This window comes from Pezoporus flaviventris, unplaced genomic scaffold (genome assembly GCF_033815535.1).
Source record: "Pezoporus flaviventris isolate CSIRO_AGI_PZ_B2104156 unplaced genomic scaffold, CSIRO_AGI_Pfla_v1 ptg000007l, whole genome shotgun sequence".
NCBI classification, from domain to species: Eukaryota; Metazoa; Chordata; class Aves; order Psittaciformes; family Psittacidae; genus Pezoporus; species Pezoporus flaviventris.
In genome coordinates, this window is record NW_026892555.1 from 59,319,354 (window position 1) to 59,345,000 (window position 25,647).

The window sequence follows — 25,647 nt, forward strand, 5'->3', positions numbered from 1 at the left end:
TTGTCTTGTATTGGTTTCCATCTGTTGATATGGACAGTGATACAAATTAGAATAAAATTCAGTGGTAACCTGTTCAGGGCTCAGAAATACATGACTTTAAAAGGTGTTTAGTGACTTCAGCTGAAGCATGGGTTTGTTCACCTCAAAGTAAATGTCAGTTGTTATGGAGAAAGCCAAGCTTTGCACAACTATACATGGCTTAAGTCTTAGTGGTAATCATCTGTTGGGGAAAAAAATCTACCTCTGTGTTGTGCAGGACATGGCAGCCCTATTGTGATTGCTTGCATGAATTAAGGAGAAAATGAATGACTTGACATGTAGCTTTTCCCCTGCATGTTAAGGGTTTACCCCCTCTGTAGCTGAGATCTGTGTGCAGCTATCACTTTTTTAATACAAATTTCTAATGATGGATATTAATTTCTTTTTATTAGAGATCCAGTGATAAAAAGAAGTGAAGGTTGAAGTGTGCTTGAAAATTAACATGTTGTGGCAATGATGTGGGGCAGCATCTATTGCATAAAGCCCTTCTGAATGCACCCTGGTGTGAGGCAGGCACCCGCTTCCACCGTGCTTCTCCCCCATCACTCTCTGTCTTATTTAAGCAGCCGACCTGGAAAACCAAAACTGAAACAAAAGAAAGTTTCATATGTCTTGTAGGATTAAGCTGAAATACATCCAGTGAATTCACTTCTATTTCATTGTTCAGAAAACCAGGTTTTGTCTTTAAATTTTTGAGTATATTTATGTGTCTGTAACAGTAATAATTTGATATATAGAAGCATGTAAAGATGTATATTCTAATGAGTATATACTCTAATTGATAATAGTGTCAGCTGTCATTTCTGTAGGTATGCTTACCAAAAGAACATGTAACACTTCTGTTTGATCTGCTTTTTTTTTCTCAGATGAAATGCAACTACTTCCCTGTGTGAAGTGGCCACCAGGTGTCATCAGAATGCTTTTATTTTTATTAACTTCTTTTCTTTAGAAGCATTTGTACACTTTGTATTCTTCTGTGGAAACTTTAACCTACCACAGGAATAAACCTAAATCTTTATGTTACCTGTTCAGCCAAAACCTGATGAAGCTATTCAGCTGAGCTACTTGAATAGCAGCTGACAAGAGGAAAACAGGATGTACAACGCTGAGAAGCCTGTGCATATATACAGATTGCTATGTGCATTCTTTGCCTTAGTAATTTAAAAGATGGCAATAAATACAGTAAGCTAAACCATGTAGGCCTGATTTACCTCAGTAGAAAGTCATTAAAGAGTTAAAGGCAAGGCAATTAAAATGATCAGTCAGAAAATACTAGTGTTTAAAACATGCTAAATTTCCCTTTCTACTTTCTGGCATCTTCCCTCCTTAATGCTTTTTCTACAGTTTTGCTGTCCTGACTTCACACTAAATGTCTTTGTTGTCTTGTTTGTTTGTTTTTAATGAAACATTTATTTTATTTAGTATGACTTTTTGGCATACTTACATAATTGTGGATAAAATAAATTCAAACTATTATCAGCCTACCTTTAATTTAAAATGGTATTGGTTAGGTTCTTTTTCTATATTTGGTGAGCTGTGCCTCAGTGAATAGCTGGGTAATAAATATCTGAAAAATAATCTTTTTTTTTGTTGTTGTAATATAAAAACTGCGGAGAATGTTTCAGTATATAAAAGAAGCCTTTTTTCCTTCTTTCTGGCAAGAAAAACTTGCCTTTTTTTTCCCCTGATTTCTACTTCCCTTCTGCATCTTGGTTCACATTACTCAGAAAATGCGTTCTTGGTTCTCAGCCAGCAGAACGTTGGTCATTTCTGTTGGCCTTTTCACCTGTGCTGGTGCTGCTATGTCCTCAAGCCTGCTTAAGCTGTTAGTAGACAAGTGCATCTTTGGCTGTGGTGATGGAGGCCTCTTGTTGCTTTTCATATGATACAGTCATTTAAAACAAGGTGCCAGCAAAGCCATCTTTTTTTTGTCTTTTAGGTTTAATTTGGAGCAAAGGTTGATGGAGATTTAGTAAATATTGTATTAAACAATAGGATGTTGTTTAGGAAATTCATACTCCTTATGTTTTAAAGAATAACAGAGTCAGGGTCCACTAGGACCAGGTTTCTTGGGTAAAATTTCCAAGAGCCAGTTTGCAAGTAACAGCGATTTCAACTTAGTTTTATCTTTTGCTGGCAGGAAAAAGGAAGACTTCCAACATTTTTGAATCAGGTGCCAGTGGCAGTGCCTGTGTACTTCCTCTGATGAATTCCAGGGTACTGTAGGGTATGTGAGAGGGTACTACAGCTTGTGACAGAAAAGAGATTTGACCTGCATTTACTTTTTTCTTCTCTCTAGTTACTTTAACTATTGCAGATACATCAGTGTGGAAATTTCAGTCTTTAGTCTTTGAAAGACTGTAGCCTGTTTGGAAGTCTCCTGTGGATGTTCTGGTGCCCTAGGAATATGAGTGGCTTTACTTGAAGAACAGGCTTATGATGCAAAGCTTGGAAGTTCCACCATTCTTGAGCTCCAAGGGAAAATACACGTTTGTAGCAGATAGCATCGAATACTCCTCAAAATAAAGGTGATGTTTGCTCAATTTGAACAATAACCATATTGTCTTCTGTATTCCATTATTGAGGAGACTATTTTCCTGGATTAGTCTCTGTGAAGGAAGTGGGGTAACTTTGTAAGGCCAGAAGACAGACCTATGATTTGATTTAGGAAGGATGTTATGCCCTTGAAAATGAGATGGTTGGTTGACACAAAGGTATGCTGAGATGAGTTGTTCGCATTCAGTTTTGTGCAGGCTATTTAAGGAGCTCATTAAAATGATTTTGCTTCATCGTATCCATGATTTCATTGGAAGAATTGTCTGAAAAAGGGAAATTTTTACTGGAAAAGAAAGAAACTCCGTTTCCCATGTGTCACATCCTTTATAAACACTGAAGACTGGGTATTTCCATAGAAGAAAACATCTTCAGTTTGCAAATGACTGCTGCTTTTAACTGTAGCAGATACCATATCAATATACAAAAAAGCTTTGTAGGGAGAATAGAAAAAACTGTGTTACTTGGTCAAAAATGGTGGTGGCAGCTCAGGAAGTGGTATTTTTGTCAGTTTTGTGTTTGTTTTCTTCTTTATAGGTAGTGAGATTGTGCTGAATTTTGACTGTGGGATGTCTTTTAAATTGGATTAAACATTGAAAAAACCCTCCACGATTTGAAATCCCAGTGCATGACAGAGAGGAATCTGTTAGCTATATTGGTTTCTGTGACAAAGCCAAAGTATTGTGTATTATGCAGTTGTAATTTAAAAATGTGTGTGTCTCCTCATTTATTCTGTAAAGATTTGGATATTTGGCCTATGGAGATGTAGCATATGTAACAAACATTTTGCTTTTGAAGATCTTAAAATCATGTTTAACTTCCTTTGGATACTTGGAAAACTGTTGAAGAAAACTGTTATGTTAAACATGCAGCTCCTATTTCCAGCAGAATCACAGAGTTTAGCATTTTCTGTTCAAAAATGTGGAAGCCACAGGAAGCTTCTTTCCAAAACTTGGGAAGAGCAGCATGCTACAAAGAACCTTAAAATGCATTAGGTAATGTATGACTGTCTCCAAGCAGAAGAATTTGTTAACCTGAAGCTAATGTGGCAAATTAATTTTTGGTCATATCCTTTAAGAATCTGTTCAGCTATACTTGATTTATATGAACATTAACAAAAGATTTATGTCACAAAAAGTCAACCCACTTTTGAGTTAGAACAGCTTCATTCTGAACATCAACTATGATGTTAGGACACCGCTGTTTGACAGAACCAGGTTTTTAAACTATGGAAATACTGAAGATTTGATGCTGTTGGCTTAGCTGGGCTTGATCCTGTGCTCTGGTATTCTGCTGTGTTGTAACTGGTGATACCGCTGGTGCCTATATAAATCCTTTCTGGTTTATTTATGCAGTACATTAAGTGGTTTTGTGTCATGGCACTTTAGATATTTTTTTCTTGTAAAAATGTAATCAGAATCTTGTAAAGGCAGAAGGAAGAGCATGACAACTTCCATCTTGCATCAGTTTTCGTCTTGTTGGTCCATGAATAAGGTAGTTCAAGAGCTGTTCTTCCCCACTTCTACTGCTGTATGAGTTTGACAGTGTTACATTGATATCAAAAGGCTTAATCAGCCACACTAATAAGTAGGAGGTAGACATAAGCATGTGCTTAAGCTGCCATGGCTACAGAGGGTTGTTACATCTACAATGTGGTTTTAGTTACCAGTTGATTCAATCAAATTCCAGATGCTGATTCTTTGCTCCGGGTGATGATCCTTGTGCCAGACTAAGATTTGATCTAAGATTAATTTTGCAAAAAGAAACCTATTTAGCCTTATGTGTCCTGTGGTCCCTGGTACTGCACACACTTGGTGTACTGCTGATGCCTTCTCTGACTCTTTGGTTCCTGTATTAGTACCAACTGTAGGCTACCCCTTAATTAATGTAGTGGCTTTGATGAGAGCAGAAGTGAATTGGTTTATGTAGGCTGAGGATTAGGACCACCCACATTTGTGACCAGTTTGTTGCTTTGCCTTTGTCCTCCTGTCCTGTGGCAGCTTTCAGGAGAGAAGCTTACAGCAGGGGAAGCACTATAGGCTCCTTCTGCCTAGAGGAGGCTTACGGTATGCTGAATGCATTCTTCAAGTAGTGATAATCAGTTATGCAATAAATCTATGCAGGAAGCTGAGACACTGCTCTCTCATCAAGGAATCTGAGGTATATGTTACTGATACTGTGTTAGAGACACAGCTGTGTTATCTGAACAAAGATCACAGTGGGGAGAAACAGAGACATGGCTCAGTGTTGTGGTCTAGATCTTGTCTGAGATGTGGAGAACTGGCCACACAGCTCAGCAAATCACTGTCTGTAGTCCCAGCAAAAAGTCGTGACTCTAGCTGTTAGTGGCTGCCTCAGGAGATGCGCTCTTTTCCTAAAGGTAGCTTTAAGAGAGAACGAAATTAAAGGCAATATAATTCCTTAGGTTAATTAAAGCAGGGGTAAATTTGGAGAGACAACAGCAATTGCCTCATAGTTGTTTTTATTCATAGAGAATTCTTTCTGGGTTATGGTATCATGCAGGTGCAAACTCCCATATGGTGATATTTTGACAGTTTATATTGAGGTGGGACAGAGGCAAATTTAACTCTGGGAAGCATACAGGGGGAGACTGTTTTCATGAAAATTCAGATGTGAGATAGAGATGAAACTGGTAAAGGCGTATCGTTAATTGTTGCTACACCTAACTTGTGCTGTGCAGCCAAGTAGCTACTGCCTTGGTAATACTTGTTATTAGTTGTGGGAATAGACATGTTGACTTCATTAGGAGTACTACCTGTAAATGAAGCAGAGTGCATTCCAGGTCTGCGTGCTATAAGTTTGTCATGAAATAAAGATGGAGGTAAGTGTCTGCATTTACTCTTGGTTTGGAGAACTGGAGGAATTAGGCAAGAAGGCTGGGGCATAAGGCGTTTTGCATATATGTGTTAGATATTTAACTATTTTAATTTCATACTGAAATTATTGGCAGGACTTGTGAGATGTGTTTTGCATTTTTCACAACCAGTTTGTAGCTGTGGATACAGAGTTTACAAGATTAAAAAATAATTTGTTTTTTTTTTTTTCTTTCTCTAAGTACTTGGAAAAATCCTAAATGGTGCAGTACAGCTGAGCTAAAGACAAGACTGGGTGTCAGAATTGCGACTGTGATCTGAGAGTTTTGGTAGAACAAAGCAGGATGAACTTCTGTTGGCGAGTTAGTGAACAAATACGGAGAAGTAACTCTAAGCCTTCAGATACTGTATGCAAATAATCAGCCATCTCTTTTGAGGTGATGGGTGACTAGTGGAGATGAGCTGAATCTGTGCTGGTGCAGCAGAAAAGGCATGTTCTGAAACTGCTGGTACCTGCCTGTGACAGCCTGGAAGCATCCACCTCCAGTGACCACTGTGTGTTTGGCTTGCAGTTTCTGTCAGAGGTTGATCTTGGTGTGACAGTACTTAAAGGTTTCAATCAGATTATAGGATGGCTTTAAATGGGCATGAAGCATGTCAGAGGAAAGTGTGGTGTGGAGCTACCACTCCTTTATTTATTAATATGTCTTGGATATATCAATTTTTTTTGCTGACGGAGAAACCCTAATAACCCTGGTAGAACCTTTGACAGTGGAAATTTCCAGTGGAGGTATTGGTGCACTGCCAGTCAGGCTCTCTGATAAATCCCATGGTCTGAGAGGAGAGTATCCTCTAAAGAAGATGGAGAACTGGTTTGAGATTGCAAATTGTCTTGTAAAGGAGAGAAAAAACTGTTGTTCTTCACCTGACCATGCAAAGGAAGAGTGGTCTCAGTGGTGGGCTGGTAACCTGCCATGGAGGTCCAGCAAGGCAAAGGACCCACAGCTACTGCATGCAGACAGCTAAGGATGGGTTTGTGGCATCCATCACTGAAGTAATTGCTTGATACTTTCCAAGTTATATAAATAAAACTTTACTGCAGTTAAACAGCATAATTTTCATCTGATCTTTTTTTCTGTATCCCAAACAGTACTCATAAACCTTTTCAGGGCAAGCTTGCACTTCAAAGGCTTCATCGTCCTCTGCTATTAATTGCTGTTAGTGTTTTTGAATATACTGACAATATGCTGACTTAAACCAGCTGAGAATATAGATCTGATTGTTTTACTTCTAATTGTGATAGTTTCTGTCATGATTTAGTGAACAAATTTAAATAATAGTGTATAAGAATCAAAAAAAACATCTATAAAAAGGCAATATTTGTGTCCTCCAAAGGGCTTTTGTGATCTAGAGGTTGTTATTCTCTTGTGATAGCTAGCTTGTTATAAGTTGGGTCAGTACTTTAGAGAGGCCTACAGTTGAAAACCTGTTCTATGTATGCAACAACTGTGCGTTCAATTTCTTATAGGCCTTCCATAAATTATTATTAAGCAGAAAAGCCTTTTTTTTTGCTTCAATAGTTAATTAGTTCAACTGATTTGAGTATATTTTCACAGTTTAATATTACTTTGTCCTCAAAAATAAGCAAATTTTTTTTTAGCATGTACTTGAATGTTTTTTTTGTACCCTGTATTATCTGTATCAACCTTGCAATTACTTAATCTTGTCAGAAAGTACTTACAGCTGTGGTCATGGCCTCATTCAGTGGGTAACTGAACAAAAAACTGGATACTTGGATCTGCAGCAAATTGAGTTTTAAATCATAGTGTAAAGCATGTAGATAAACATTTAGTATTTAATCATCTGTTAAAATGAAATGCATTTCCAATTCTCCATCACTTCCTATCAAAATGAAAAGGTAATAAATGTCAGGATTTGATCCCCATCCCTCTTATAATCTGTGTGGTAGCATCAGTTTTCTAGTGTTGACATCTTTTTGGGAGCAGGAAGGTCACACTGGGCAGTTGAGCAAAAGCTTTGGGTAACTGGATTTGGATGGTTAGAGTTTGTGCTCAAAGGTGCTGCCCTTCTCTACACTGCTGTTTCGTGACTTCCCTCCCACCCCCTCATCTCCCAATCCCAAATAGGAAATGAATTTTTAAAGAGGATATTTTAGAAATGATGGGAACTAAACTTGCAGTATATTCCTTTAGAATGTGTATTTATTTGTGTTTTCACTCTTTAGCAGGTAATCTAAGCAGGGGAAGGAAAGAAAGCTTCATACTTACAACGTTTAAAATTTATGTTGGCTTTGTTTTGCTTGTTGTTGCAGTCATGGCCATTTCCTCCTTGGAGCTTTTAAATTTTAGAAACTGGACTTTTATTGCAGGAAGTGTTGAACATACCATGACTAGTTCCCTGAAAGCTGTTAGTGTTTCATGTCCTAAATATGCTTCTGGAAACAAAGGTTAGGCCTGTCTGCCCAGATTTAAGCATGTAGCAAATTACATAATTACACAAAAACTATTGAAGTTGGTGCTCACTCACAAGTGCTCACCACAGTGAGCTCTGTAAACAAGTGCCTAGAAGTTGGTTTGATTTTTAGATGTTGAAAGTTTAGACACGATGCTGAAAATGTAGCCTTGTATCTTTCATTGTTTGTGTCTTCCATTTGCTATATTGCTTTTTTTTTCACTTTACTCTTTTACCTTTTGGTTGTGCACGAAATACTAATAACAACTCTCTTGTTTTACAGGTACTAAGCCAAATGATATACAACTTATAATATCAATGTTAAGAATGGATGGGGAGGAAAATAAGAGAGATGCTGTTGATGAGAGTTTACAAACTCAGTTGACAGAAGAATCCCAGAGAAATACATCAGGAGAAAATGCTGGATGTGACTCTTCGTCTCAGCAGAAAACAAAGCTTGTATCAGATGAAGTGTTCAGGGACCTTGACAAGAAAAGAAAAGAGAATGGCACAAACAAAAGGGCACTGTCAGGATCACCAAACCTGGATGCTGTTGTAGCAGACAAACATAAAGATGTCTCCAGAAAGAGAAAGCAGAGTTCTTCAGAAGACATGAAAGATAGTGAAAGAAAATTGCACAAAGTTGTAGCTGGAGAAGCGGGTAGTATTGTAGCTGGAGCTGTAAATAGGGAAGGAGTCACCAGTTGTCGTGGTGATGAAATACTTAATTCAAGTTTCCTGTGCCTACACTGTGATTTCAAATGTGCTGATGGTGCCATATTGAAAATTCACAGGGAAAATAAACATTCACAAGAGGAGCCAGCTGCTGTTCATGATAAGTTGTGTTCTTCAGAAGAAGTCAGTATTGGTTATGCAGTTGGAAACATAGACGGAGATTTCAAAGGCAGAATGAGTGATCAGTGTTTACCTTCCTGCTCTGATAAGGAAAACAATAAACGAGAAATTTCCTCTAAACTATCCAAAGAGCAAGCATACCCTCACTGTAGTTGCAAAGCTGAATGTAGTTCAACATTACATATGCATGTCCAGCAAGATCATGAGAAATCCAAGATGTTTTGTTGTGAACTTTGTGGTTTTCAGAGTGCTGAGGAAAATCTCCTAAATTCTCATTTCCTCGGCAAGACTCACCTTCGGCGCCAAAATCTTGCTGCACGGGGAGGATTTGTACAAATGTTGACAAAAAAATACTCCAAAAAACAGCGATCTACTGCAACCAAAGAAAGGAATGTCAGAGTAAAACCTGGGACCAGTAAATTAAGGGCAAAGGCTGCTGATGCAAAAGAATTAAGTCTTTGCAGTGCACTGGAAGGCTCAAAAGTAAGCTTGTCTAAACAAAATGATGGCACTGAACTGATTGAAATGATACCATCTTCAGATGTTCCCACTGAAAAAGCAGATACTGTGACAGAAGAAACATTTCTTTCTTCTGCTGTAGAAGGAAATTATGAAGTCTGTACTGAAAAAATAGAAATACCAGGACCCTCAGAAAGTATCTTGCAGAAAACAGAATTGCCTCCAACTACCAAAAAGCCAGTTAGCAGTTTAAACTTGACAAGGAGATTTGAGAGACCAGAATGCAGAAGAAACATTGTCTTGTTAAGGTCTTCATTTGGACAGAGTAGGTCTTTTAAATTCAAGAGGCAGGTTAAAAGAAGGTACAGCTTGTTGGGAAATTGTAAGAGAGGCAAGTCGGAAACTCGGAGACTACACATGAAGCGTATCTCCAGCACATTTAAGTCTGGTGATTCAAGCTGTATGTCACAAACAGAAACAGATGCCAGAGGTAAAGGTAATAATACTTCAGAAATTCAAGATCTTACTGAAGATAAGCCAAATACCCCTTCTTCCAGCACTACACATGCTAAAGATTGTGATGTTAACCTTACTGCTGATCATAGTGTTCTTCATACTTGCACTGATTGTGGTCATGTTTTTCAGAACAGGAAAAGTTTGGAAGTTCATGTTGAAAAGCTTCATATGAAAAGGATCCAGTTTCATTGTCAGATGTGTAGTTATTCCTCTGGAGTCAGGGAAGACATGAAACAACACTCTCAGGACAATAAACACCAGATAGGTGGTTGTAGCTTTAATTGTCAACTCTGTTCATTTACCAGCTTGAATGTGGTCAGCCTTCAAAGCCACATGAGTGAAACACATAATATGTCCCATAGTTGTCCAACTTGCATTCTTTTTTTTCAAATGGAAGAAGAGCTGATAAAACATCAAAAAAATGAGAAACATGATGGTTCAGTCTTTCAGCAAGCCACTCCTCTGGGTAACAGTGATCAGACCTTGCAAGTGCCAGCTTATGCTGACTCGTTATCAAACAATAGCCAAAATCTTGCAAAGGAAATGGAAGTATCAATGAAAGCAAAACCTCCAAACCCTTCCTTCATAAACCATAAAAATGAAGTAAAGCATTCTGTTCTGAATAAAACGCAATTTCAATGCAGAAAGTGTTTTTATAAGACAAGATCTTCCACAGTTCTTACAAGGCACATAAAACTCCGACATGCACAGGAGTATCACTTCCTTTGCAAAGCATGTAATCTCTACTCACTGAGTAGGGAAGGAATGGAGAAGCATATCAAAAGAAGCAAGCACCTTGAAAATGCCAGAAAAAACAACATTGGACTACGTTTTGAAGAATGTATTGAAAAGGTTTGTGTTGGCATTGGTGGTATTAAAACAGTAGTGGATCCTTCCGTTTCTGGGAGTGGGAATACAGAGTTAGATAAAGAAATTATACATGTTTCATCCTCTTCTGTGGAAAACATATCAAGAAATAAGGAAATCATTCCACTTGATCAAAGGATTGCTGAAAATGAATTGGTTTTAGCTAATGCACCCAAAAGAGGGAAACCCAAAGGCACTGTTTCTAGGACATGTAGCCATTGTGGTCTTTTGGCCTCCAGTGTTACAAATTTGACTGTTCACATCAGACGTAAACATAGTCATCAGTACAGCTATTTGTGTAAGGTTTGCAATTATTACACTGTAACCAAAGGAGACATGGAACGCCATTGTGCAACCAAAAAACACAAAAGTCGTGTTGAAATAGAGGGACCTGGAAAACAGAACTCAGACATAATCGTTAGCCCTAAAGGAGGTAATTTTGAATCCATGAGCAAGAAGGGTAACAGCCCGATTACTGCCTTATATGAACATGTTGAGGATGGTAACCAGTCATTAGATTTGGAAAATTCTGTCTTAGACAATCAGGAAGTTGAGCAAGAAGATGCTGAGCTGAAAGTTGTAAATGCCAGCAGGCTGCCAGATTTGGAGCATACTAGCAATCCATTAAACATAAACCAACACGTGTTTCTGGAACCAGCGAGGGGTACACAAGATGGTGACCCATGCCTCCAGAAAAGAGCATTGGGTGCGGGTGACAATAAGTGTGTCCACTGCAGCTTCATTGCTCATTCTTCTTCTTCTTTAGAGCTGCATGTGAAGCGAAAACATACGAAACAGTTTGAATACTACTGCATGGCTTGTGACTACTATGCTGTTACTCGTAGAGAGATGATCAGGCATGCAGCAACAGAGAAACATAAAATTAGAAGAGAATCTTACGTTTATTCTTCCGGAGAAGAAGCAAACACAGCAGATGTCACTAAAGAAGGCACTGCTTTGTCTCAAGAGGAGCACCATCACAGTGCAGGAGAATCAAAAACTGGTTTAGGTGAAACAAAATGTGCCAGTGATGCAGCAGAAGGTGATCATATGAGTAAAAGCTTAACTGAGTGTACCATCTTAGAAGAACATGAATCTTCAGGAATGCCTAAGGGAGGCGATTCCAAAGATACAGTAGAAGGTGAACTTGAAGAGAAGTCTAAAAATGGAGGAGAAAAACATTTTTGTGAAGGTTTCCAGCAAACTCCTCAGAAAGGTAAAGTTGTTAAACTTGACAAGGAAGTATCAGTTAAAGAAACAGGTACTAGTGAGTTGCATCAAAGTGGGCATGGTCAGGAGCCCCTCAACTCGGATGATGATTGCACTGCAGAAAATCAAAATAGATCAAGCAGCACAAACTTGAATTCAGGAAAAGGTGAGGAAAGCTTGGAAGCATATAAAGAAAATCCTGAAGTAGAATGTAGAAACACAGACATTCTGAAAAACATACCTCTGAAAAAAAATAGCCCACTTATGCTAACTCTTCCAGAAACAAGTAGTGCAGTAGAGCAATCAAATTTTGCTGGAAACGGTGGAGAAATGGTACAAAATATACATAGTTTAGAGGGTGACAGAAGTTTCAAAGAGGATCCTACTGGGGAGGAGGAAGAAGCCCTTATGGAAGCACAACATGAGGCAGAAGTAACTATAAATAACAATGCTTGGGAGGCAGATGGCTCAACAGCTGAGGGCATGCAAGAAAGTAATAATGAGGCTTTAGGAACGGTTATCAGTGCTGATGATAAAGGAAAGGCATTGCAAAATTTTGGCAAGTTTGATTCTTCTATAGTGAGGTTAAAAAGCCATCAAGATGGGGAGGTCAGTGACCATTCTGCTGAAGGACAGATGTCAAGTGGAGTGAAGGCTAGAGAGCTCACAGTGAAAGCAGACCCTTCACCAAGTGGTGGGAAAAAGAAGTCAGAAGGAATTTCCCTTGGGGAATTGACACGTATTCGCTGTGATGACTGTGGTTTTCTAGCAGATGGTTTGAGCGGACTAAATGTTCACATAGCCATGAAACATCCTTCAAAAGAGAAACATTTTCATTGTTTACTGTGTGGAAAATCATTTTACACAGAGAGCAACCTTCACCAGCACTTGACCAGTGCTGGGCACATGCGGAATGAGCAGGCAAGCGTGGAGGAGCTGCCTGAAGGAGGCGCTACCTTTAAGTGCGTGAAGTGCACGGAGCCCTTCGATTCGGAGCAGAGCTTGTTTCTGCACATCAAAGAGCAACATGAAGAACTGTTGCGGGAAGTGAATAAGTACATTGTGGAAGACACTGAGCAAATAAACAGGGAGAGGGAAGAGAACCAAGGCAATATCTGCAAGTATTGTGGGAAGATGTGTAGAAGTAGCAATTCCATGGCCTTCCTAGCTCACATCCGTACCCATACAGGTATGGAAATGCTCTCTTTGCAAGTGGTCCCTTTCAAGCAGAGTGAATTTTACCACTGGTCTTTTTTCTGTTTGTTAATCTCTTTAACATTTCTTATGAACTAGCATGCATATCACCTAATGATCCCCCAATGAAATTCAAAATGGCCAAAATGGGTATGAAAAACAGTGATCAAAGGTCAGAAAATATAGGAATATTGTTAAGTGCAGTCACCCTTCTGCTTTCTGTTTCATATAGAGAGATTTTTTTTCCTTTAATCTAAATTGTAACCATTAACTGGTTCTTAAGTGTATATAATGAAGCAGTGGTGGTTTGAGAGAATAATTAGCTGCTTTTTCTAACTTCCTCTTCCTTGCAGTTGTTTAATATCCAAATTGTTTATTTCATGTCAATTCAGTGACACTTTCGGCATTACATAATGCTTCAGGATAGACAGCTGATATTACATCATTCCTAAATAAATACCAGTAAGAAGCAGCAAGAGGGTTTTGTTTTGTTTTTTTTTTTTTTTTAAGAAATAAGTTATGGGTATTGGAATTGGTCAGCCTTTTTGGAAGGTAGTGTGTAATGCTGATGTGATGCACAGGGATGTAGCATCTGATTTAGTTTCTGTGCTGATCACACTTTCAGTTCATTGTTATGTTTAATTTTAAGTGGAAAATTTAAAAACATTTTTGTAGAAAAATGCATAAGCTGCAGTTCTAAATTTATGTAAAAATTCACTGCGATGTTTCTATAAACCTGCCATACATTCTTTATTTTAAATAGACAGCTTTTCTAAATCACTGAGCTCTGCTTAGACAAGTGGTGTCTCTGTGGTTGAATTTATGAGTGGATTTGAATAATAAATTCACATTTCAATGAACATATTTTCATTAAAACTGTAAGGTTTATTTTACTGTACTTTTAAATAATGGCTTATTATGGAAGCTATAGTTTAAATTCATGCAGTATTTGAAACTTAGTGCATGGTTACAAGGAAGAGAACAAAAAGGTAAGAAAAAGGAAACATAAAAGAATGGTGATTCCTGGCATAATCCTAAAATAGTTTTGTGAGGGTTTTTTTTATGAAAAGGCAAGGGCGTGACTGGACAACAAAGTTTAAAATTAATCTCGGGGAACACAGACATTGTATTTCAAACCTTTCAAAGTATTTTGCTATAACTTGAGTATTCATGTATACCAGTAACTCACATACTTAATACTTCCAGCAGTACTTCTGTCCTGTCAATAATGTAGTTATCTGTATTGCTTCAGCTAACATCCCAACTTTGAATGCAGTGTTAAGTCTTTAGAGGGATGCTCATGTTCACATGGTCAGAACAGCTGTATAAGCCCTTAATATGCCCTCTTACGGCAGATAAAACTGAATAAAACTAAGGGGGAGGATACTAATGGAGCTCTCTTTAGAATTCTTTATGCAACTGTCTGGTCAAGACATGTTGCTTATAATTGATGTGTCCATTACTTGAATTCTCTTGTAATTATAGTCAATAAGTCTTGTAAATGTGTTAAAGCTCACTAAAAGCATACAAATTCAAGAACAGAGTAAGGCTAATAATTTAAAATAATCAATGTAGGCATTTCAGTACTTAATTTCCCTTGTGTGTTGATAGCTGATCATTCTTAATCCATTAAGATTTATTTAGTCGTTTACAATGCAAAATAGGTTTGCACTGGTCACTTGTGCCATTTGAAAATGTCCACCAGGTTAAGTGCAGAATGTAGTCCATTAGTCTTCCTTGACTATATGTATTAATTGCATTTAAAATCAAGTTAATGTGGATGTGAAAGTGAGGTAACTATCAATATATGACAAAGCAACCCTACTTACATAAGTTACATCATTGATTGTAACATTTAGTAAAAGTTAGTGTACTTTTTAACATCTTGTGTGTAGGTCTTATCATGAAGTATATTTTTATTGTGCTTTTGGATGGCCCTAAATACGCAAAGCAGTAAAAGAATACATTTCATTTTCCAAGTCATTTTTCAGTGGTTTGTGCAGGGGAGGTATAGAAGGGTTACAGAATAGAGTTTTATCTGCCCTCTTTCTCACAGTACCTTTAAATGAAGTGCTTTTCTTATGCTTTGCTTATTCACATAAATAGTAATGTGGAGACTTTTACTAATAGTTAATGGGAGGAAGGCTTTCTCTTCCAATCTGTGTTTTCATATTTGTGATTTCCTTTGTGACTTACAGAACCTTTTCTTCCAATCTGTATCACAATGGATGCAGTTGAATAAGAAACAAATCTTTTCGGGTTATTGGAAGCGGTGGCAGGGGGAACTGACCTACTCCACCAACTGTATATACACTGGCTTGCAACATTGGTGAGGCAGAAAACAGCATTTCTACCTTCTCACCTGTTCCATGATAACAGCAGATACGTAATAGGAGCAGAGCTGCGCATTCTCCCCATTATTGTTCTGATTATGTGCTTTTTAAAAAAAAGCTTTCTTCAGCATCTGGATGTGCATATGTATTTATATGTATGGATGTGTAACCGTATCCAAATCCTTGCCTTTTTTATTGAGTAATTGGTGACAGTTTGGGCATGGGGGGAAGGGAAAGGAAAGTTATGGAAAGATACAACTAATGATTTCCATTAATAGAAAAATAATGTCTCAAAATACTGTTAAATAATGTAGGAGATTTTCACATTGCAAATGAAAGGGAAGCTTTGCTAGAGAGGACATAACAAGTAAGTCCATCACATGTTGACAAGTGAAAATGAGGAAGTGTAAAGGAAAATAAAAAGAGTAGTAGAGGTGGAAGACTTTTTAGTTCGCAATTGATGGAGGTCCCATAAACTTAATTAACAGTCAACATCTGAGGAAAAATCACCTGCAGCCATATCATCTTTGTTTTGTTTCTCATCAGATTTCGCAGTTAATGTAAGGTTTGCTCAATGGAAGTGTGGTATCTACTCCCTGTGTCCTATACACATGGAGAAATGGTATGATGAGGTTTCATGTGGCTCTGCTTCATTTGCATTGGGCCTGATCTAGGGATACAGCTATACCTGCAGGTGCAGGTGATGTTGCCTTTGGCTAGTTTAGAGCTGAGGTTGTGAATGTTTCTTGTAGTTTTTGGGTCTCTATTGTCTTAATGTAAAAGAAGGACTGTGAACTTCAGTCTTTGTAAAGCAGTCATATGGTCTGTGTCTGTCTGACCTGAACTCTTAATCTATTTTCAAGTTTGTGTTTTTTCGTTGTTACTGGGGGTTTGTGTTCCTCCCCCCCCCCCCCCCAGTTCTCCAGTTCTTTTGTTAAGAACTTTATTGTTTGCTGCCATCAGAAAATGTCACTTTGTTTCCATGCCATAACTTGTAGGTAAAGTAATTCTGTGGCTTTTTTCTTTTTCTTATTTATTTATTTATTAACTCATTTGTTGGAAAGATGCTATATTGAAAGTATTTTTCTCATGTTTCTATGAATTAAAAGCAAAGCCAAGTGTGAATCCAATAGTGTCACATTTAACACAGCATGAGAACCATTAAAGTTTGTGAGAAGTGTGGCTAACAAATGGTTAATTGCTTCAACATTGTTTCAGTCTGAAATTAGCCTTATAGCAAACACAGATTTTTTTTTTTCTTTTTTTGCCCCATTAGTTCAACTCTTAGTCTAACGTCTTCATCTCAAGTATAAAATTTTGGGTTTTTCCAGCAAAGAACATCCTGGAACAAATTTGGCACCAGCAATCTAAAAGGGAGGTGCACTGCTTTTGTTTCAGGTGATAAATCCCGAGTGGAGCCTGCCAGCACTTGAATTTTCATGGAGTTTAAATGGAGATGTTAACAGATACTCAGCTCTGGATCTGAGAAATAAATAAAAAAACCCTCAAGGCCTCACTGATTTTTGGATGAGAGCAGTCAACAGAATAATACGTTTCTGTATTGTCAGCACACTGTAGCTACAATTGGTCTGAACTTGAGTTCTTCACAAAGGAGTCATGTAAATGGAAAACAGCAAAGGTCTTGTATGGAAGCCCTGTGGGACACCTGCAGTAACAGAATGAGGAACAAATTTACAATTTAATCAGTAGGAGAGAAACTAAGGGAACATAGGATTGAATCCACATGGTATTTGAATTCTATGACAAAAAAAGAGCAGTATAAACAACAATGGCTTTAAAAATCCTCCCCAACCGTGGCCTTGATGTTATTAATTGTGCAATTAGTCTTTAAGATCGTAAGTTAAACCATCAACTTTTAATACTCTATTAATGCAAAGGTAGGCTTTTTTAAAATTATTATTTGCATGGTTCTCCTTACAGAATGCAGTGTTGATTTGAAATGTCACCAAATTAATGATTAATTTAGTTTTATCAGGATCATTTAAATAAACTGCATTTTTTCACTGTGATTGATAGAATGTGATTGCTGTTAGCTGCAGTCTAAACCTGCTTTTGACATTTAAACTTATAAAGCTGACTAGATATAACCATTCAGGTGCTAAATATATTTTACATCTACTTCCAACAGTAGAAATGGAAGTATTAAGAGATCTGGCTTCATTGTCATTGAACTGTGAAATATTCAACCTTGTCTGCCTGTGCTTAGTACTGTTGACTTTTTTATTTCAGTTAGGAGATTAAAATTAAATGCTTCATTTTTCGTCAGCTTTTGGGAATTAAATTGAAATTTAAGACTCTAAAAATTTTTACTAAGATCCTCAATTTCAGCCCGGTTTCTTGCAGGATATTCTGTTTTCAAGGGCAAAGCAAAAAGGTTCATTGATCAAGTATGATATAGCGCAATATTTTTCTTATCAGAGCTCTTTATGTATATTTATTAAAGATCACATATTTCATACTATGCTTAACTGTATTGGAAGAAGTACTTCACAAAACATATACTAAACATAATATGAGACCCTGTGACCATATTGTACTTACTTTTAACTGCAATTCCATGATTTTGATTTATTGATTTATGGATTTACTGGTCAGAAAATTGAAAAGTGCTACAGCATGCTTTAAAATGGTGTTGCTGCATAATAACATGGGGACCGACATGTGCCTAGTTTAACTATTTCAGTAAAAGAATAGTTTTTCCATCCTCAAGAGAGGATCACTGTTAATTAAGATAGACAAATGATTTGACTTTTTGCTGAACTGATGTGATACAAGAGATAGGCTGGTATTTCTTCCTTGGAGAAATAATTTCAGAGTTCTTTGGTCTGCAGTAGGCATTTAATATTAAAGTTTGTTCTTGAAATAAATAATAGCCAAAATGTCAATACTTCTGGTTTGCAGAATAATCATAAATTCTTGACCATAAAACAGTCATAAAGGCATAATATTTTATCCAGTGTATATTCATACATTGCATGTCATTACAATAGCTAGGTGATGAATCATTTTCTCTGTGTGACAGAACAAATCTGAAATACCAATGCTAATGTGAAATCTATTCAAAGTCGGAAGACTTGTAAAATTACTTTAAATGCATTTGCTTAAAAACTGAGGCCATTTTGCAGTTTACACCAATATCGATCCACGTTAAGACTGTCACCTGAGTTTCATCATTTGGAAATGGGGAAAGGTGTAGAACAACTTTTGCCATTTTGTTGAAAGGTTATCTACCTACTTTATTGTCTGCTCATTTTAGTATTTTGTGAGTTTTTAAAATAATAATTTTAACAGAGTAAATTATTCCTCAGAGTTAAGAGAGTAGTGATCTCGAACTTAAGGAAACTTTAATGAGTAATGTATAGTATGTACCATCTGTGCCCAGGGAGTCATAAATTTATGCGCAAGATGTGTTTTTTTGTTAGGCAAAAATCTCAAGCAGGTTAAATGTGGGATAGGCTTTTTTAAAGGTTATTTTTTTCCCAGGATTTTTTATTTCTTTAACCATGGGTGATATATTATTCTAATTCAACTCGTATCTTATGCTAAATTTTACTTAGGATCAAAGCCATTCAAGTGCAAGATATGCCACTTTGCAACAGCTCAGCTCGGAGATGCCAGAAACCATGTCAAGAGGCACCTTGGGATGAGGGAATACAAGTGTCATGTCTGTGGGTGAGTAAATTGAGACAGTCTCCACCATGGTTAACCAGGAGAAGAGTGCAGGATATGCATTGTTTCAGAATTGAAAACTGTGATGTGAGCAAGAGTGGCTAAAATTATGCATGCATATCCTCCTTTCCATTGTTATGGTAAATTCCTTAAATACAGTTATGACATTCTTTTCCCACTTCTAATCCTGCACTGAAGATGAGCAATTTTATGGGCTACAAGGTCAATTTGAACCTGTAATCTGTAAATTGACTAAATTATAGGATGTTCATTCACATTGCCAGGGAGAACTGTAAATTCCATTTAAAGACATAAAAAATATATAATATAGACTTTACTGTGTGGGGTTTTTTTCTTTTGCTATACTGTTATAATTTTAGTACCATTAACAGATTTCTGGACTCCATTAGGGTTTTCGTTCTTTGCGAAAACAAAACAGAAGACTGATTTTTTTCAAACAAACAGATCTAAAGTACTGCAGGCATAAGACTTTAAAAATAAATTGAACTCTTTTATGTATGCTTATGTTCTTGTTTGTCACCCAAAAAATCTTGTTTTTCTTTTTTACTTAACCGTTATTTTCTCAGAAGGATCGTTCATAATGTTTAATTGTCCTTCAAATGTGTTGCATTTAATAGGAGGCATTGAGACTCCTTAATGCAAAACTAATTAATTTAGCAGAAATGTTTAAAAGGTTTTAAAATGCCATGGCATATATGGTACATCATAGGACATTCAAAGTTGGATTTTAATACCCTAGTCCTGATTAAAAATATATTTTAATGTTGTTATGCTGGCGAAATTAGCTAATGTATGCATCATATAAAAACATTTTACTCAAACCTATGTAATGTGCTATAACAGTCTTATAGCTAATGTGTAGAATAGCACAGGTTCAATTAGATGAGGCAGTGCACACATGAATGGCATAGTGTGATGCTGGGTATAATGTAGCCCTAGTATACTGATCTACTGCAGGACAAAGTGAGTTGCATATTTTAAGGGACAAGTGAATCTTCAGCTGGAGATGCAGCTGAGTGATTTTCACTGATTCATCTCTCTGTTTTTCAAATAATTTTACATGCAGCATTATGAGATACTTTGGATGTTTTTACTCAAGAAAGTTAATTGCTGACTTCTTGAAACAAGAAATAAAAATGTATGAGCCCAATTCTTAAGACCACTGAATATCCATAGTACAATACCTTGTGCTGCATTTTATTTTGCAGAACATTAAACATTATGTGTGGTAGTCTATTTTATATTGTTTGACAAATCTTGTTTACTATCTCTGCTATATGAATTGTTAAGAATCTGGCATGGAAGATAGTTAACAACTGCAGATTCACAAAACTGTTTAGCTAAGGCTAATCTCTGTTCTTTAGAAGTTGTCAACAAACTTGACAATGGTTCTTTATTCAATTCCCTTTTAACTTAAAGTGAAAAATCATCATATTATTTGACTGAGAGGAGAAGTAAAAAACAAAAACCTCAAAATAGATAATACTGTATCTTTCCTAAGAAGAGAATTAAAATGATTAGGATTTGGCACAGTACCCCATTTTTTTCTAAAGCTCATTCCTTCAGGATTGACATGTTCTTAGAATCTGTCTCTGAAATTACACAACTCTCAGTTGCAATTCATGATGGCTGTGCAAGAGAGAGTGCAAAACATATATGAATGGTTTGAAATGTGGACTTGAATCTCAATCACTTTGCTTACTGTACGTTGCTGACATGTCACACCTGGTAGCCAAGCAGGTACTAACTTTCCATTTTTGTGTAGCATTATATTGCTAATTTTCATGAACCACATGAAGCTGTGTTATTTAGATATGACAAAACAATCAGCTGAAGAGACATATGCCACAACACCCTCTGCTCACAAAAATCTGATTTATATACCTGTTTAAATAATCATGACATTTCACTTAATGGGCACCAAGAATTTTAAGAATTAATATTAACATGGATTAATTATATATTAACACGGATTTAATTGAAAAATACATTTTTATACTGCAGCTAGCAGTCCTGAAGAATTAAGCAGGATTTGAAGAAGGAGAAATGACCAGAGCAACTTGAACCATAGTCCAAATAATGCACATGCGATCCTTAAATGTGCAAGAAGAGGAAAAAAAACGTAATAGCATGTGCTGTATTTCTGCTATTTTAATTGAAAGGATTGGGTACTGTGTAGGTTAAAAAAATAAAGTAGCAACGTAAAAAAAAAAATAAATTGCTAGGATTGGCTATCGGATTAGTGGCACTATAGAGCATTGGTACATTAACACCACTGACAATGTCAATTCATTATCATTGATGGCTAAATAATCTTAGAAATGCTCAGTGGACCTATTAGTTCCTGAACATAAGCAGCTCATGCTGCATTTCTTCATTAGGTTTAATTGCTATAAATTTTACCTTTTTAAAAATCATGCTTTAAAAGGTGAAGTGATCTTTCAGGAACATTAACTCTGTAATTTTGTCACAAACAGAAGGTCCTGCACTATGTTTTCTTTTCTACAGTAGTTAATATTCTATCCTCTGACTTTTAGATTCATAGTAATAAGCCCTCTTCTAGTTATGACGATAAATTTTGTTCCAAAAGCTTTTGAATGTGCTCGGGCACTTTGTAAAGGTGAAATGTCAGAGCAACATGGTGGTGTAGTGTGGTCTCAAAATACTGCTCCTTTGTTTTTCTTTTTTTTTTTTTTTAAAGAAAACAAAAATTCTCTGGATTTTTTTTGTCTTTAAAAAAAAAAGCAGAAGGCTGCATCTTTTGTGTTGTTTTAGGAGGAGTTTGCTGTGTCTCAGTTTTCCAAATGGTCCTCATATTTACATGATACAAAGTACGCAGTATATAATTCACTTAGCTGTTGAAAAAGGCAGTAATTTTGCTGTGTTGTTTTATTTTTTTTTTAATTGAAGTTCAGGGTTTGTTTTTCTTCAGCTGCACAGCAGAAACTACATGACACAGAAATTGGACACCGCTAATGTTTTAACATTTGGAATAAACCGTCTGCTACTCATTTCCTTATCGCAGATGTGTGTTAATTGTTTTCTTACCCATGGCTGTAAAATATATCCCATTATTTCAGAGGTAGTATCTATTTTCTGTGGGTAGCAAACTGCTGCGTATTTGAATATAATTTTTGGAAGTCTGCCTCTGAAATTGGCTGATACCCTGGGTTAGATGAGCAAATCTTGGTTGTCCAGCATTTAAAAATCTTGTTTCATTTGCCTGGTGAAATGCTTATCATGCACTTTTTGAATTTTATGCCTGAGGTAGAACATGAAAAATGCATTGTTCTGCACTTGAGATTTTGAACAGAATTTATAGGCAATGTTTGATTTAAAAATGCATCTACTATTCCTTTGCATTTTTCTTCCCTTTGCTTTCAGAAACAGAGTTTTTGGGGATGTAGTTACATGTTCCAAGTAAGAGTGGCTGCTTCGTTTGTTTTTTTTTTTTCTTCTCTCTTTTATGACTTCTTAAAAATCTGCTGAGGAAGATGGGTGTAAGGTAGGTTTGGATTTTTAGGAAAACTGTCAGTATTTAATACATGCACATAAAAATTTTTTGCTACCTGCCTAAAAATTGAAAGGAAATTGTAGCAATATCTTCATTATGTTTATTCCATGTACAGCAGCCAAGTGTTTTAAGGAAGGAAAGTATTCGTATACACCAAGGAATTTGGAGGGGGGTGGAAAACGTTGGTCATTTTCTGTATTTTGCTGAAGTAGTTGTTTCTTGTAGGTTTGTTTGTTTGTTTGGGAATTTTTTGGTTTTTGTTTTTGTTTTGGTCTTTTGCTGGATGGACCTATTGATCTTGTTTACTTTCTGCTCCTCAGTTCTCGATTAGCTTTGAAACTTCTTTTTCCTGTTAATTCTGGATATAAGATGTTCTGCTAAATAAGTGTTTTGCTAAATTTATTTACCTTTTAAAGCTTCATATAAACAAGCTTTCAGGAGTGTTACAGTGTCCCAGGCATGAAAATAACTTCACTTTTGCTGCTGTTGTTAATGCTAAGAATAGTTCAGAGATCTTAATCTGTGTACAGTTCAGTATTTTAATGACACTGGTTGCTTTGAAAATGTCTAAAGAAAAATAATCACCTACATCAAGTATAGTGGCTAACAGATCTTCATACTTTATGGATAAGAATGTGCTTTGACCAGCTGCATCAAAAAAATTGGCTGTACTCCTGCGTGTGGTGTTCTAAAAAATCTTTTAGATTCTCAGTTTTTTTTTAACTGATTACTGTTAATGTCAGGCTACTTTTAGTTTAAGCCTGCTCTTAAGATTGCTTTTAGCATGCAAAAAAGACTTATTCGTAAATGTATTGGTAGGAGAAGAAAAAACATTGTATTTTCAAGGATGTCTTAATGTACTGTAATGTAAATTAATTATTTATACTAGTGCAGTTTAGGAAATCTTAAGTAGAAAGTTACTACTCTAGTAAAACTATTTTTGTGTAGTATTACCTAGTTTTTGTGCATTAAAAGGGATCTCTGTGTAGATGATTATAATGTCACTTTCTGACCTTTGCAGCTTGAATAATTGTAAATCATTGCTTCATAACGTGTCAGAGAATGTCTGTACTAGGGAATTAAATGGCAGAATATAATAGACCAAATTATTGCCTGTCATGTTTTCAACAACACAGTTAGTATTTGAGTTACACTTAATCATTACGTGCATTAGCAACTTCATTGGAATCCAGCTTCAGGCTGAGCATGAAATACATTACATTATTTAAACCTCTAATGGTAGAAGTCATTTATTTGTGTTGAAGTGTACAACATGCAGAGTTTCATAAAGCAAGGAACACTTGAGAGCTTAATTTATCCAAATCAAAGCCTAAATGCAGATAAACACAAGTGGCAAAAATTAGTAATTTTTATAGGCTGGAAATATTTAAAAATACATGGTTGTGGGTAATTGTAGGCAGCAGGAATAAATTAAAATCACTATTTTTAGTCAGTTCTGAGAACTAAAACTGTTGTATACCTAACTCATCAAATGGATCATGAAATTGCATTTTTGAACGAACAATTAATTACACACATCATACCTACAGGTGTGTCCAAAGAAAAACTATGTATTTGGTTCAGCTGTTTAGATCAGAGATGTGTGTGTGAAATGACTGATCCACATCCAGCTGAGTTTCTCTATCATCTGCTTTTGCTGTTTGGTCCTATCATACACTTGTGTCTACATTTACTTTAGTAAAGAAAAATGAGGTGAACCTACATAACGGCTTTCCAAACTTGCACACACTTTCAAAGAAATTAATAGGAAAATACTAGAAAAAAATGTATGGAGTAATGTGTTATACTGTCTTGTCAATTTTTTGTTCAGTTATTTATCATTTTATTACAATTGTAAACCCAACCTTCAGTACATAGTCTTTATTTTTACTATTTAAGAAAACTACTTGAAACAGAAATTATTTACTTTTATTCGAAAAAGCTCCCAGCATCTTTAAACAACTGGTATGGATCCTGTGGTGGTTTGTGCGAGACTCTTGTGGCCTGGAAGTCTGCCATGGAGATGGTATGGAGTCTTGAGTGAGTGGGAGACTCGGGTACAGGCGGTGGAAGGACTCTTCTGTTCAAGGATGGTATTACAGTTGATACAGAACATCCAGACGCACTTTCTGACTTAATAAAATGTGGTTTCAGCAATTTATATGCTAAATTGGATTATAATAATGATTTAGTTGTACTTGCTAAAGAGACAAGGTGTAAAAGGGACATGAGAGTATGTGTTTGTACTCAAATTGGAGATAGTGATTCAGGCCAATATCCATGATCCATGCTGCATGCAGTCCAATTCAGTGCACTTCCAAATGGTAATTATAGCAAGACACACAGCAGTATGACCATGTTTGGCACATGCAACTAGTGCTTTTACAGACATGCATTTTTAATTTTTTACTTTCCTGTAGATTGCTCTGACATCCAGGATGTGTTGTGTTTTTGTAAGGCCAAAGGTACCTCACTCTCAACACATCCTTCGAGATCAAGCCAGTTCTGTGGCCACACGGGGAGGGTCTGAGCCCTTCCTCAGAAGGCAGGAGTCGTGACTGATGGGAAACAAGCTGATAGTGCAAAAACTGTGTTTTAACAGTTAGTGCTAAGGCAAGCGGCAGTTCTAAGATTTAGTATGCCTACTGAGAAACTATTCTGACCTTATAATCCATGGTTCGGAGGATTGACCTAACCACTGAGGAAGGTACTGTTAAAAACTGCCTTCTGTTGGGAAAGGGAGATGGCAAAAAAGTTGGTTACCATGAGAAGAAAGGAACATGAGGGTTTTTGGTACAGGTGGTACTGACAAGGAGAGAGGTTTGCTTGATTAAAATTTTGGATGTGTTCTTTTGTTGATAGGCTTGAGTTGCATGGTTTGGATTTATCAGAGTTCAAAAGGTTTATCTTTGCTTTAGTTTTGATCATTTATGCATAGGAATTGCATCAGGCTCCTGATTCAGCTGTGATTTGCCTTGGTGCTTTTAGTAAATTTACTGTAAAATTTAGAGGATAAATAATTGAGCCTAATTTTTATCAATTAATACCTGTTCCCTAGGGTTTGGTAAGGAAGTGGGATGTTACCCAGGAA

General features: G+C 36.5%; 1 protein-coding gene across 1 annotated transcript in view; it reads left to right on the top strand.

The window, feature by feature from the left end:
• The window catches only part of ZNF407 (zinc finger protein 407), a 339,001-nt gene that overhangs the window by 17,113 nt on the left and 296,241 nt on the right, over positions 1-25,647 (top strand). Inside the window, exons 2-3 of the mRNA XM_061448907.1 lie at positions 8,182-12,993; positions 18,910-19,024. Of these exons, the coding sequence (XP_061304891.1) occupies positions 8,217-12,993; positions 18,910-19,024 (4,892 nt within the window). The 5' untranslated portion in view covers positions 8,182-8,216. The remainder of the gene's footprint in view (positions 1-8,181; positions 12,994-18,909; positions 19,025-25,647) is intronic.